This window comes from Montipora foliosa, chromosome 1 (assembly GCF_036669935.1).
Source record: "Montipora foliosa isolate CH-2021 chromosome 1, ASM3666993v2, whole genome shotgun sequence".
NCBI lineage: Eukaryota > Metazoa > Cnidaria > Anthozoa > Scleractinia > Acroporidae > Montipora > Montipora foliosa.
The window spans coordinates 19,836,515-19,851,069 of NC_090869.1; the positions used below are offsets into that span (position 1 = coordinate 19,836,515).

General features: G+C 38.4%; 3 protein-coding genes across 5 annotated transcripts in view; 1 reads left to right on the top strand and 2 right to left on the bottom strand.

The window, feature by feature from the left end:
* Positions 1-933, bottom strand: part of LOC137992310 (uncharacterized) — a 35,526-nt gene extending 34,593 nt beyond the window's left edge. Inside the window, exon 1 of one of the 2 annotated variants that reach the window (XM_068837591.1) lies at positions 742-933. In XM_068837591.1, the coding sequence (XP_068693692.1) occupies positions 742-786 (45 nt within the window). In that variant the 5' untranslated portion in view covers positions 787-933. The remainder of the gene's footprint in view (positions 1-741) is intronic. The other variant, XM_068837582.1, reaches the window with a different exon arrangement.
* A 34-nt stretch (positions 934-967) lies between these two features.
* Positions 968-6,919, top strand: LOC137992329 (GTPase Obg-like). 2 transcript variants are annotated; one of them, XM_068837611.1, is made up of 6 exons: positions 968-1,067; positions 2,620-2,702; positions 2,880-3,060; positions 4,060-4,278; positions 4,984-5,122; positions 5,542-6,919. In XM_068837611.1, exons 1-6 carry the CDS (start codon positions 1,008-1,010, stop codon positions 5,904-5,906), a joined length of 1,047 nt encoding a protein of 348 aa, XP_068693712.1. In that variant the 5' UTR covers positions 968-1,007; the 3' UTR covers positions 5,907-6,919. The 2 variants fall into 2 exon arrangements, with proteins under 2 accessions (XP_068693712.1, XP_068693722.1); XM_068837621.1 differs by having other exon boundaries at positions 5,647-6,045.
* Positions 6,920-7,402: 483 nt separating this feature from the next.
* On the bottom strand, positions 7,403-11,977 carry LOC137992322 (titin homolog). Its single transcript, XM_068837601.1, has 3 exons — positions 11,825-11,977; positions 9,810-10,881; positions 7,403-8,934 (listed from the first exon to the last, which is right to left on the bottom strand). Exons 1-3 carry the CDS (start codon positions 11,870-11,872, stop codon positions 8,726-8,728), a joined length of 1,329 nt encoding a protein of 442 aa, XP_068693702.1. The 5' UTR covers positions 11,873-11,977; the 3' UTR covers positions 7,403-8,725.
* Between the last annotated feature and the right edge of the window lie 2,578 nt (positions 11,978-14,555).

Here is a 14,555-nt window from a genome sequence, read left to right on the forward strand (position 1 = left end):
AATTGGGTGTCTTTGGAGCAATGAGAAAAAAATTAAAAAGTCAACTGGGTTTGGACCTAAAACACTCTTAATTCAACTTTGATAAATTAAGGTTAAATTAACAGTGTTTTCTTTCCCTTAGAAACACGCAAAACAATGAAACTTGTCATTCAATCGCTATTGACTATAAAAACACCAGAGTTTCCATGAAAACATGTCTCAAAGGTTTAAACGAAAAGAAGAGTTGATCACATTTAATAAAACTACGATTAAAGCGGGGAATTTGTGTCGATTTTCCTTCGAGTTACACTGCCCACGAGAGCGTTCTGCTTAATTAACTAGCTTTTAAAAGAAATTCCGAAATTGAATGCATGGTACTTTTTCCCTACGGCCCAAATATCGCACCTGTATGTGTAGTAGATAAAACTGTTTCCTTTATACTACATACTAGGGAAAAGAAAATGAATTCTGAAGAAATTCAATAAGATCTCAATAGAACAGACGAAAAGGCTTTTAAATTTTAATACACAGGTTATCTCTGTGAATTAATTGATGCTAAAAAGGCTCAAATGCGGTGTTGAAATGGCGACCAAGAACAGCTGCATAGTTATGAATGCAACAGACCGAGTAGGTTATTTAGATGAACGAGAGAAAAACCCTGGAAGCATGTTTCTGGCACACATCGATCAACTAGACAGAAATATTTACGATTCCACAGAAAGTTGCCTCAATCGCAGTTTGAAGCAATTCCTGTCTACATACCAAGCAAGGTTGTGTTATCCTTCGCTTTGGACGCTCTGCTGCCATTGTCCTCTAGGCTGCTAGCTGCTGAATCTCAATGTTACTGGCACGCCAATTCGGAAACAAGATCGCGACCACGTGTACCTACCCACCATATTTATCAGCCCTCATCTGATCTTATCTGTAAACAACTCTTTCCTCCATTTGCAGGTTGTTGACAGGTCAGCGGGTTCACAATTAGCAGCCACGCCTTCAGACTTAGCAGCCTGGCCTATGTGGTCTCTGCAATGTTCAGGGGGTGGCTGAGGTACATCTGTCGTCTTTACAGCTCCAAAGCACATAGTAAGGTAAAGTTGAAATGGTGTCTTTTCATTCAAGGGCCAGTTTTTGGGGTTGATGGGGGTGTGCAGTGTAAGTAGGAAGTAATTTATGAAGTAATTCCCCTCTAGGCCCCCCTTGGGTATCATTGAATTTATGGGGAATTTCTCCCTCCCCAAATTACTTCTTCTTTGTGAACCATATGGCTGATTGGAAATCACAGTTGAGCTCTTATTTTACAATCCATTGTTTCACTGAAGGCTCATATCATGAGGCACATCTCCATATTTTGCATCCATTTTTCCCAAATGATATGTTCATTTGTGGCCTATGCTAGATAGTCTTAAATACTTTTTCAATTTATTGTTTTGGAGTAGATGAAAATTTAATGTTATCAAGGCTGCTGCCTAAGGGTCGCCCGGTCGTCCAGTCACCTGGGGCGCCTTATTTGCAAGCGCAGACGACCAAATTTCTGAATGAGTAGCCAGAACGGGCGCCTAAGTTATTACAAGGTGATTTATCCTCACTATTAATTAATTTATTCAGGGTTCTTGAAAAAATGACTTGGGCTACTAACTTTTAATGATGGAAGCTCAAACGGCTCTTGAAAAATTTTCCTAGGTAGCAGCTTGGTTATCTGCAGAAAATGAAGATGAAGAGATTTTTTTCTATGGTGACTCTGATATACAAGTTTGGATTTTTCCGAGTATCTCAAATCTGAGTCTCCATTGAAAAAAAAAATTATCTTCACTTGTTCACTTATTTTGCGTATGAGTAATGTTTATAGCTCCATGCTTTTTTAAAAATAATATTGATGTCATCACAAAATCAAAGAAATTGCATCATTGGGTCTCTTGAAATCACTCCCCCTTTTTCTTTTAACCAGTCCTGAGTTCTGACCTTTAAGAGGGTCTGAATGGGGGCGTCCACATGTCAGTTTTCGGTTTAAATTTTATTACTTTGTCGGTTGTCGGTTAAAATTTTTGACCTTTGTCGGTTGTCGGTAAATCCGAGTTAATTTTTTTGTCGCTAGTCGGTAATTTTTCCCTCGTTTTGTTGATAGTCAGTAATATTTTCTAGCCCTAATATTGTCCCTAGTCGGTTAACTCCATTCACACCCTCTTTTAAGGTAGCATGGAATTTTATGGCATTTAAATTTACTTACGCTTCCTAGCCTAATAGCGGAGCTCTGCGTGCCAAAGGGGTGCGTGCAGAGCACCATGGGTAAGAAAATGTAGTAATCCATCTGTGCAAGAAAATTCAGTTTTGGTGATCATATGACCGTACGATTGCAAGTACATATGTCCAACCCTCCGTGTATACGAATGTGACCAGTATCACATGACCATATTGTGGGCTCAAGTTTAGAGCTCATCGAGGTCAACTGTTTTACATAAGGTACATAATTAGGTATCAAAGAGGTATGGATCAAGAGCCACATGCAGATTTTTCAGGTAGCTGGCTAATTAGTTATTTTTTTTAATATGACATTGAATCACAATATAGAATGTAAGTTGATGAAATGCCTCAAGATTACCTCTGATTTAATTACAAAAGTTAAAGTTTCTTTGACTGACATAGGAAAGACAGTTTATTGATTGGAAGAAAGTAGTACTAAAGGCAGGAGATGGTGGTAACGGTTGTTTTCACTTCAGGAGGAAAAAGTAAGTTGTATTAATTAAATAAGTGTTTAATATACTTTCCACAAAAAAAAAATGTTTTTTTTAATCTGTAACTCACTTGCAAAATTTGTCAAAACTTTTTCAATTATATTGTGATTCTCACTAAAGTGCCATCACATAAACAATATTTTTTTCAAATTACTCATAACTTCATTTTAGATTTGAACCTAAAGCTGGTCCCGATGGTGGGGATGGGGGTCACGGAGGGAGCATTGTTCTGATTTCAGATTACTCCGTTAAAGAACTTGCTCACCTTCCAAAACACATTAAGGCTGAGAATGGTGGGGCTGGCAGAAGTGAAGATTGCAAAGGGAGGAATGGCTCAGACTGCATATTTGAGGTGAAATCTTAGACTGAGTGTAATATTAAATGGCTAACTAAATTCCTCAACAAGGAGTAGTCTGAGCATACATAATACCTTTTATAATTTTAGTATTATGTTGCAACAGTAAATGCTTAACTGCAATCAGCTTTTTAAAATTTATAAAATAATGATAAACTTTATTTGAAATGTAAAATATCGAGTTTACCTGTGGAGAGTTTATCTGCAATGTTCAGTCTATCTGCAAGGAATGGGAATCGTTTTCTGGAAAAATCAACAGGAGGTGATTGCTCTTGCTATATGTGTCAGCCATGCTGTCTGCAAACATCTTTCAGACGTCAAGGGAAGAACCTCCACACAAAAACCCTTTTTCTGAATTATGGAAAAATAAGTGGTGTTGATGTTTTCAGGACAAAAATCGCACATATTTCTTCTGAAGTATTTGGCTGAGGAAGGCTCAAAGAGAAATTAGAATTCCTTGTATTCCATGAAATCTCCATTGAAACTACCATTAACTTGTTCTCAGCATCGCTGTCATTTTTGTTGTTATGAAGATTATCCATGGTGATGATTGGGACAAGATGATGTACACTTAAAGCAGGCAAATACCAACAGAGACATTTTGGTCCGGGCATTACTAAACCAGGAAACAGCAAAACATCGAATTCGTTATTGCTCCTAATTCATTGAGATAAAGATTAGGAATCAGATTAATACTAAGATTAGGGGCAATAACTTTTTAGGTCTAATTTGGCCTAAAACGATGTTTAATCTCAAATCCAACCTTTGTCGGTTTACTTAGTATTCAATGTATGGTAGCTGGGTCATACATGGTGTTTTGGGGCTTCGTTTCGTTGTTTAGTAAAATGTCCTTTTGGTCCAGGTGCATGGTGAGAAATCATGGCAATGCGACAGTTCTAATGATGCTCTTGACAGCATCAATTTATGTTGGTCCAATTTGTACTTCAAAATCTCCATGGACTTGAACTGACCAGTAAGTTTGTTAATGCTTAATAGGTTCCTCTTGGAACAGTGGTAAAGGAAGATGGTCAGGTAATAGCAGACATGATAGCAGAGAGGCAAACATTTGTTGCTGCACATGGCGGTGTGGGTGGATTTGGGAATGCACACTTCAAGACAGCACTTGATCGAGCACCTGACATGTCTACAGACGGGACCCCTGGAGAGGAGAAAGTTGTGGAATTGGAACTAAAAACTATAGCTGATATTGGCTTGGTTAGTTAAAAAAAACTACAGTTAGTCAAAGCAAGAAATAAATAATTATTAATTGGTTGTAATTTTGTCTTTATCGTGCACAACCAGGTAGCTTTAATGCTGAACAGCCTTTTCTTGGGAGGGGGAGGGGGGGAGGGGAGGAGGACATTTTCATATAGTGCTGTTTAATGGACACTGGTAGTGAAACAGGTAAAAATAAAACTATTCAAGTTGAAATATTATGCCAAGGGCAAAAGCATCTTTAAACCATTCAGCCTTGTATGCTTTCATTTGATTCATATCTTTCATAAATCAGTCCATACTGATTTATTATTTTGATTGTGTGATAGAACAGACATCCCTCCATCCTCTAACCTCCTGCTCCTGAACTACATGTATACCAAATAAAGAGGGAAAAGGATGCATCAACTTACAATAATTTGAAAAGCCTTTCATCCCAATCCAAGTTTATATGCATTGGTTGTCATTCAGATACTCTAGAAGCTATTTTTTCTGGACAGTGTTAATTAGACCACTATGTTGTTGTTGTTGTTTTTTTGTCTTTCATGAGGTGTCAGGTCACCACCCAAACTAGCAAACCTTTGTCTTTCAAAGTAGCTGGAATTCCTTATTCCCAAATTTGAAAGAATGAATTCTAATTCTAAGACCACCACAAAATAATAGATATTTATGTTTGTCATTCCTTTTTATGTGGCCTGAATTTAGGTTGGTTTTCCTAATGCTGGCAAGTCAACACTATTGAGAGCAATTTCCAGGGCAAAACCCGCGGTAGCTGCTTATCCTTTTACTACAATAAACCCTTTTGTTGGAATAATGGAGTTTGAGGATTATTCACAGATTGCAGGTAACAGAACTCTCTTTAAAACTGGTTTGGCCAGTCTCGATCCAGACATGATGGTATTATTGTGGTCATGTCCTACATATGGGATCAACCATTTAAGTTTGTGTAATCCATGGGTAGAAACCACATTTGATTTGGCTAATCAACTTTTCTGACTTATAATAATAATATTAGTTCTGTGATTATATCTTTTATTGAGTGTTTCTAAAAAATAAGGCAAACACTGCATTTCAAGCATTTAAAGAGTTTTTGGTATTTCATTGGGAGACTTAACCACAGTAATTTTGTTTAAAGTATTCCTATCACTTAATAAAAATATTATAAAGTCATGTCTTTCAGTCTAAAAAAAAGCAGTTTTCTTTGATTATTACAATTATACTTATTAATTGGGTTAAAATTAATGTGCTAGCTCTCTCTTTTAGTTGCTGACATCCCTGGCTTAATAAGTGGGGCACATCTCAACAAGGGACTAGGACATGCTTTTCTACGTCACATTGAAAGATGCCGCTGCCTTCTTTATGTTTTAGACATTTCTGAGAAAGATCCCTTAACCACATTTGCTTGCTTACGTGAGGAGTTGGAGCTTTTCAAAGACCGGCTGTCACAACGGCCAGGTGCTATTGTAGCTAACAAGATAGACTTGGTTGATTGGGATGATGAAATTCAAGGCAATGCAGAGGCGTTATCTCTTCCTGTGATACCGGTGTCTGCAAAGAATGGAACAGGAATCCCAGAGCTGAAGGCTAAAGTGCGGAAACTGTTTAATAATTCCCTTGTTATTTTCTGAGGCTCATAAATAACAACTGCATGCCTCCTCTTTCTTAAATGTTCAAACAGTAATAATATAATTATTAGATCATTCTTATAGTAAGTTTCAATCGAGTGTTGTAAAACCAAAACCAAAGTAATTACTGTAACCAATTAACCCTTTAACTCCCAATAGTGCCACTTATAGATTTTACTCTGTCTAACGCCAGACGATTTTACTCGTCAATGGGGAAACCCACGGGGCTGAAAGGGTTAAAAGGGACAGAGACAATCAAGTAAACCAATCAAAACTTGAATTTATTACACCTAGCCAACACAAAGCACAAAAGGGAAAATGTGCATGCATTAGCCGCGATTGGTTTTGGTTTCACTTCTGATTTATAGTTGACGAAATGGCGCGAGAACTTTGAACCAATCACTGAGTGAAGTAATGCAAAACCAATGCAATTCACTAATTACTTTCCACACTCAATTGAAAACTGCTCTTACTATTACAATGGACCAGTTACAGTTATCTCTCACCTTGAATTTGAATGGAAGCGTGGGGTTTCCAAGTGCAAGCAAGTGTTACCTACCACACAGAAGAACGTAATAATCACTAGGAGCTGTGTCTCAGATTTAGGGTGCTGGGGCCCATTTCCAAAAACTTGTTGGGCCCAAAAAGCCATTTAAGAAGTGTACTTTCAGTTTATTATTTTTGATAAGCAACATAAAAGCAAACTGATAGTAGAGTTTGATGAATTAATAACTGTCTAGTCGTGAAATATAGAGGAAATTGCAACATCCAATAAAGGCCCAAAGAATTGCAGGACTTGCAAGAGGCAGACCCCAGATCTTGCAAGCAGATGCTATGGCTTCAATTCTCACTCCCAGATTTGTTTTTTGTGGTCCTGAATTCAATTCCTATCATTTTGTAAATAGGCAATGGGATTCCTCCTTACAGTTGAGTTTTTATGTCCATACCAAGCCACCAAACTTAAACTATAACGACTGCATAAATAAAATTAAATAAATGTAATGTCCTTTTTTCTTACTTCCCATGTTGTTTTCAATGCACTTACAGTCTAACACACCCTGCAAGCAGGCAGTCTGGTTTGTTTTGCATTAGATGATGATGAGCAAAGTAGGGTAGCCAGAGACTGCTAACAAGTTAGAGCAGAGACAAGTTTTGCAAGATTTTGTGGTAAAACCTTTGCTCTTATAAAAAGAACTCCCTGATGGCAAGCTTTCCACACTTGGGAATAAAGCTACGTTTATGACATGCTGAAATTAAAAAAAAACTGGGGGTGTTGAAATTTGTTGATTTCTACTTTCCTTTGTCCTTCCAAGCAGGAGACTTAAGGTGGGTCAGATTTTTCTCCTTCTCAGAAACATAAGTTGAGGGAGGAGAAAGAAAAAATTCTCTTAAAAACGACATAATGTACAATGTAGTACACCTTCCTTTTCCGTTCCAGGCATTGCTAAAAAGATCAGAATTTATTAAATGCAATAATAAAAATACAAGCTGAATGATGAACAAGTGAGTGAATAAATAACCTTTTATTGAGTTCCCTGCCAGGTCACTTTCACTTTTTTTTTCATCTACTAAAGCATGCATTTTACATGCATAAAAAACTAAATAATTATCATGAAAAATACAAATCCAGCAGTATTAAAAATAGCATTTTCAGAATAAATAAGTTCTGTACAACATCCTTGTTCTACCAAGTGAATATTTACATACAAATAACCCTGTAAGATGTAAGTGATGGTTTCATTAATTTGTTAACCTTTCCCCTCCTGAGAGTGGCACTTAAACGTGACGAACTATTAAAGGCCAGAAATTCAAGTAATTATAATAAATGCATGCGGATTTCAGTAACGGTCACCTTGGTACATTAGTTCACATGCAGGTAATTTGTCAAACCACCACGGACACATACACAGCTCTCAGGGATTGTGCAATAAAAAAGGCCCTAACAGCAATGTGTCCATATTACTGGTATGTTGTAAAATACATGTATTATCTGTTAGTTTTTTTCAATCCCCCATCAAGTTTCTCTCCCTGTAAACACGGCACCTTTCAGGGATTCCATCTCTGTGTTCCTTATTGTTGATGGCCACCTTGAATAATCAATTGAGTCCCTTATACAGTGCATCTGTTTAATCACTCACTGATTAAAGATCTTCCTCTAATGCCAGACTTCATTTGATTTTCCTTGTAAATAGGAAACCCCTTAGGGTGAAAGGCAATAACCACTCAAAAACAACGTCCCCTTCCACCCGTGCCAACATCTTTCTCTGCAGAGTAACCTGATGCACCATTGAGACTTTGTTTTAACATTTTCAAGGCCTAATAATCTTGGAAGTTGGAAAAAAACAATTACAACAACAAAGTTTCCTTTGTAGATTTTCTCTCTGAAGTTTGTTCCCATTCAGTTCCTGGCATTTTGGGATACAGTCTCCATTCAAGACATTAGTTGAACTTATTGGGAAGTTGGTGGTTTCAGTAGAGTAGCCCAGGGTGTCTGGGCGCAATTGCCATTTTTAAAAGGACACAGCCAAACGGCACATTTCAAAGCACAAAACTTTAGGCGACTTCATGTTGTCATTGTCAAAAGCAATAACTTTAATCTTATGTTAGAAAGAATCTGTCTTTAATTACTTCAATTTAGGGAAAAAGTAGCTGACTTTTCTGAGTGAAATAGCCAACGTTTTGTCAGCTGTCAGTACTTATTGAAACCGCTGGGGAGTGAGTGCAATGTTGAGTTACTTTCTGTTTTAAATGATATACTCAGAGGTGTTATCATCATCATCCTTTAAATAAATAATCTCGGCATTAAACTCTCACTGAACACTTCAGACTTCATTTACAGTCCAACCATCGTTAGAAGACATGGGTGAAGCTACTGAAGACTCACTCGGTGTCGGTGCTCTTGACGAAGGTGGTGAATAAGTAACTGACGACTGCATGGGGAATGCTGAGAAGGACAGCTGATCAGTTGGTTGTGTGACAAATGGATCGGGATTGCTGAAGATGTCAAAAGACTTCGGAAGACTGGAATTACCTGAAAATGATACAGAAATCAATGATTGATATCAAAGTTCTCATTACAAATACCACTTACCGCTGCCCCTGCTACTACTTACTACTAATAATAATAAGTAATAATCATTTTACTTAAGTCTTAGGGGTTACTTTGGCTTGCAAGCATAAGTGCTTTACTAACTAGGGGGACTATGAAATAAAGCAGAGAAATTTAATTTTTATGCCACTGTGTTTCTCTTGTTTTTACTGTCCTCTGCTAACCAGTACACCAGATAAGAGATAAGTCTGGGGCCAAAAAGCCAATGACCTCATCAAGCAAATGAAGGGAAAGACCCACTGGTACTAAACTGCAAACATGTCAGCTCTATTTTTGCGCTGGTCAAACGTGTCCCTCCCCAGTCACGCTCTTTGTTTTCACTTTTGCTCCAGACCTTTCGCTTCACCACAACGCAAATCATGGCTGGTTTGCAGTCTACACTGGTACTAACCCCAGTTTGACCACTTCAGATTTCTTGATGATATCAAGCAATCAATGCATGCAGCAGCTTCATGTAAACTAATAAAAGGAATAAGCACAAGTACAATCATGACAATCATGTGAGACCTGCTACAGTAACCCGAGCAACAGGACACTTAAAGAGTGGAAGGGGAATGATAACATTGCATACTGGAAAGTCACATTAATGCCCATTACTCGGCGAACGTACAGTTTCAAGAAACCTCAATGATGTTAAAACTACCTAGTCAGCTAATTAATGTAACATCAAATACTTTAAAACTGTTGTCAACAAAGTTAATCTTTGCAGCCATAGATCAAGGCAGGATTCGACCATTCGAAAGAAATTGGCCAGATCCTGCTGCACATCTGGAAATCTTTGTACGAAACCCACGTACCTCTTAAGCACAAGAATGTTAGAAAGTCTTCTGTCTTTGCTACATTAGCGGGTATGTAGATCTCCCCCAGTGGGTTCACAAGCTTTCTGTCCTTAAACTTGTGCTGAAGTCTTTTCTTGAATCTTCCTTGCATTAAACTTGAAACCATCTTAGATTCACAAACCCTATCTTGCTTAGTAGAGTCTTCTGAAGAACTGCACTCTTGTTCACTTTTTTCAACATCACTCTTTTGCCAATCTGTTTTCTTCATTGTTTTTTCAGAGTCACACTTCATACCATTTTGAATTTCATTGCCTTTCCTACGTTCTGAAAGCAGTTGTTTTTCATTTCTTGATATGTTGGCTCCAAACTTTGCATTTAAACTCTGAACAACCTTACTTTTCTGAGAACAATTCACCTTTCTGTAGCTCTGAGATTCCTTTAAAGTCAACTTGCTTTTTGGTAGAATAGTTAGCTCCTTTTTCCACAAAGACTTGGCAGCTTTGAGTGTGTTTAGTGGGCTTTGAAGCATCATCTTTGCCACATATTTTCCTTTTGCTTCTTCTGAACACTTCTTCACATTTCTTCTGGTGTTCTGTTTGTCTGTGCTAATTGAACCAATTTTCCTTTTTCCTAATTTGGTCAAGACCTTATTGTCGCTATTTTGAGTTGAAACTTTCCCTAGTTCTTCACTGTTCATTTTTTTCCTTTTGACAGAACAACTGATCACACCACTATCATTTTTTCGTTTCACAGCTGTGATCATCACTTGACCTGTGCCATCACAGATGCCATCTTCAAAATGCTTCTTCATGAGAGAATCCCTACACTGCTTTGAAGACTTCTCAAATCTTTTCCTAGCAGAAGACTTTAACCGAAACCTTGTATTGGTACCAGTGCAAACAGACTTAGTGTCAAATGATTCAGCAGGTTCGTCTTGTACATTCTTCGAGATTTTACTTCCCACATTTTCTGATTCACTAGGCTTTCCATCTTTTCTTTGATAAACAGTTCTTACTTCCTTTAGTGATGCCTGCAGAGCCCTTCTCAATTCTACTTCCTCTTTATGCAGAAGACCTAGTCCAGAAAACTCCTAATGGAGATAGATCAGTTCACAAAGTTATAAAGAATTTACTAATCGTTTCTGGAATTCATAGTAGTGCAATCATCTTAAGTAATCCGCCAATTCATTTGTACCAAAGTGACAAGATCTCTCACGTTCAAAAGCAGAGAGATCGATATTTTCCAACGACTACAGGGACTTTTACGGAAATGTTCAATTTAATGGCAAGCAGTCTAAATGAGCTTTGCGTAGTCTGAAACGCTATTTATGCAAAAAAAAAAAAAAATAATTGTACCCAAAAGTTAGAGTATTAATTTATCTCCTCAAGGGATGGCCAGGCATCCATTCAAATCAGTTCGTCTTAACCGTTGTGTTTTCTCTTACAAAAAGTAAACGATACCCCCTGATTAGATTACAGGTCTTTATTCGGAGAATATAGGAATTGGTTTTCATCCAAAACTTTCATTTACCAGCGGTATAATCTTTTTCAACTGCTTGAAGACTTTAAACTGAGACTTCACGAGTCAGCCCGGCATGACCTTAAGACGGAAAGGTCTGTCAATTGGGAATGGGACAGTTCCTTCAACTTAGCTTGATAGGATAACAAACCCCAAAAGGCACAACTACTTAAATATACACAAAGGGGTTCCACAAACACCTCAGAAACCGACATCAAGAGCCTCTCTAGCTAGATCCATTGATCCCTTTGTCGGTTTCGTGTTCACGCACGATAGCGACAACAGTCAATTAGAAACCTTAATAAGCCGCAAATGAATCAGTTCCAAGGAATTGAACGAGACATCTTCCTTCATTAAATATTGTTTAGACGCAATAACACGCCGAACTTTAACTTTGGAAAAGTTTTCTTCAATGACATTTCAAGTCATTGTTTTGAAGCATGGTTTCCGCGCGGACAAAAATTGACGCTCACGCAAGCCGTAGTCAAATGCCAAGACTCATCCAAACAACTTACCGTAGCCGATCGCGCTCTCCGTTGACGTTTAGGTCTCTCATCAGCCATTTTAGAGCGCTAATATGCGGCAAAAAGGAAGTGAACCTACACAGACGATGCACAAAGGCCTCATGCTAGATTACCCGCCATCTTCATAAACTGTCAGGGTCCAGTCTTTATCGGAAATTTGATGGCTTCTCCATGTGCTTGAAGGTCAAAAGGTCAACAGATAATATGCTCACTAAAAAAGGTTTGCTCTGGTATCTACGACGTACAACCTAAGACATTTCATATACAAAACTAGACCGTCCTTTTTTCCATTTTTAACGATTATCGCCTTGCGGGTGAACGGATTTATCGCTGATTTTGAAGTGAAGAAGGAAGATGGCTAACTTGTCCAGGACATTGTGGAGAAAAGGAAAGGAACTTTATTTAAGTGTCGCGTAGATTTAGCGCTGGAGCACTAATTGGGGACACTGAAAAGTGAAATTAACAATTAACACAACAAGTCAAATGTTGGTTTTTGAGGAGAGGAGAAACCGGAGTACCCGGAGAAAACCTCTCGGTGCAGAGTAGAGAACAAACTCAACCCACATATAACGCCGAGTCGAGGAATCGAACCCGGGCCACATTGGAACCTGTCTGATTTTGGTTGTGAATGATTCATCAGAGAATAACTTGATAGCGTTTTAATTTTTGTCAGGGCATAACAAACGTCCTTACATGCACCAACGAGATATCTATCCAGAGACTGCAAAATAAGCCGGGAGAAATCTGAATTATGACCTTTATCAATAAAGGGCAAAATTACTGAGCGCTGATTGGCTGAGACAGAGGGCATTTTTTTTCTTAATCGAGGGCATTTTTGGTAATCAAGAGAGGGCTTGATTACTTGATCCTGATTGGTTAATTTTTCCCTTTATTGATAAACAAGTAATCGCATGAGTCCTCGTACTATTAAGGATTAATTGCACTTGTGTTTTCGAAATTTTCCAAATTGCCCTCGTCGCTTCGCGACTCGGGGCAATTTTGGAAAATTTCCAAAACACTCGTGCAATTAATCCTTAATAGTACTCGGCCTCATGTGATTACCTATACTTAACACAAGATCTGCAGAGTTACTTCACGACCTAGGGTGGGACAACCGCGAGCAAAGCTCTCAATATTAAAGTGTTTTCTTTATTCGGATGGTTTAAAGAATTAGTTTGAGCCAACCTCCGGAATTCATTCATACAATTTGTGGAGCTCCTCAAACAATGTTTTTGAGCCCTGGCCCCGTACCGAGGCTGCTAAGGCCGTCACCTTTCTTTTTTTTTTTTTTGTTTACCGTCCAATGCGTTTCCTGATATTGGGTCGGTCGGTCGGTCGGATTGAAAAAAAAAAAACCTTACAAAAAAAAAATCATAAGCATTCTGGGAATCGGAGGCCTGGTACCCCGGCATCATAGCTGTGGAGCCAGGAAAACAACAAGACGTGAACACAAAATCAATATGACAGAAAAGTTGGCGGGTGTTGTGGTAAAATTAAGACAGCGTGGGAAAAAGGATCAACCACCGAAACTCCTGTGCGACATTAAAATGGCTTAAAAACGTCGTTAACTTTTTTTTTTTTTTTTTGGAAAATGCCCAAAATTTGGGTCGGTCGGACGACGCGAAATGGAGAAAAAAAGGGGATGGCCTAAGAGGGCGCTTAGCTATAGAGGTGCTGTCATGGGGAATGGCCTTCACAACAAAGTTAGGGAAGCGCTTAATCTCAACTCTCTCGGGTCTGCTATGATTTGAGGGAGTTGTGGAAGTACTTATTTTAGTTTTTATGAAACTTGTTTAGGTAATTCTTAGCTCTGCTGTTAACTTTTTAATAATTTTTGCTCCAGTGCAATAAACTTTAGAGTAGATAAACACTAATCTTTCTAGTATTAGGATATTGTAATTTTTATGTTAACGCCGGGCTCCCTAGAAGAGCGTTTTTTATGAAGTGATACCGTTAATAAAGCTTTACTACTAGACGAAGCGTCGGGTACCTCCTCAACTGCTGAATACCCTGCTACCTTTGTTGGCATCAGGCGGCGTTCTTTGGAGAATAATTCAGAAAACAATAAATCGATGTTACTCTTATGCAAATAAATGGTAGGATATTCAACAATTAAGCTGATAGCTGTTTTGAGATTATTAGAACAAGCTTCTAATCAGATCAGACAAGAAATTCCCAGTGTTTCACATAGTTACTGTTTTCAATGTAGGCCAAAAATGAAATAGATGTACAGTTATCTGCATGGTGCATCTCAATAGCCCTTTTGTCATTTGCATTACAATATAATCTAGCATGTATGTGAGGCAATTTCGGGCTATTTTGTAGTTTTAATCCGAAATTGCCTCGCATCCACGTTAGATTTACATTGTAATGCAAGTCCATCAGTAGGGCTAACGTTCACATGGTTCATATGGGGTAGATACTTAGCACTTTACATTACACTCTAGTCAGTAACCGTGAAAAGGGCTATCTATTAACATACGCCGGGCCTCGCCGCAGTTATCTTGAAACTGAGGACGAAAAAAACCCGGAACAGTAATATGGCTCTCTCTCTCTCTCTCATTTTCTTTTCTTTATAAGAGAGTTTGCTCGGTTGTCCCAGCAGAAGGAATTGTGCCAGTATATCCTTCGCTTTTCGGTTCCCTCCATTCTCGTCACCAGAGCCTCGGATCGACCCAAGGCTCTGGGAAACGCTATGTAGGAGATCATACGCAGTAGGGTT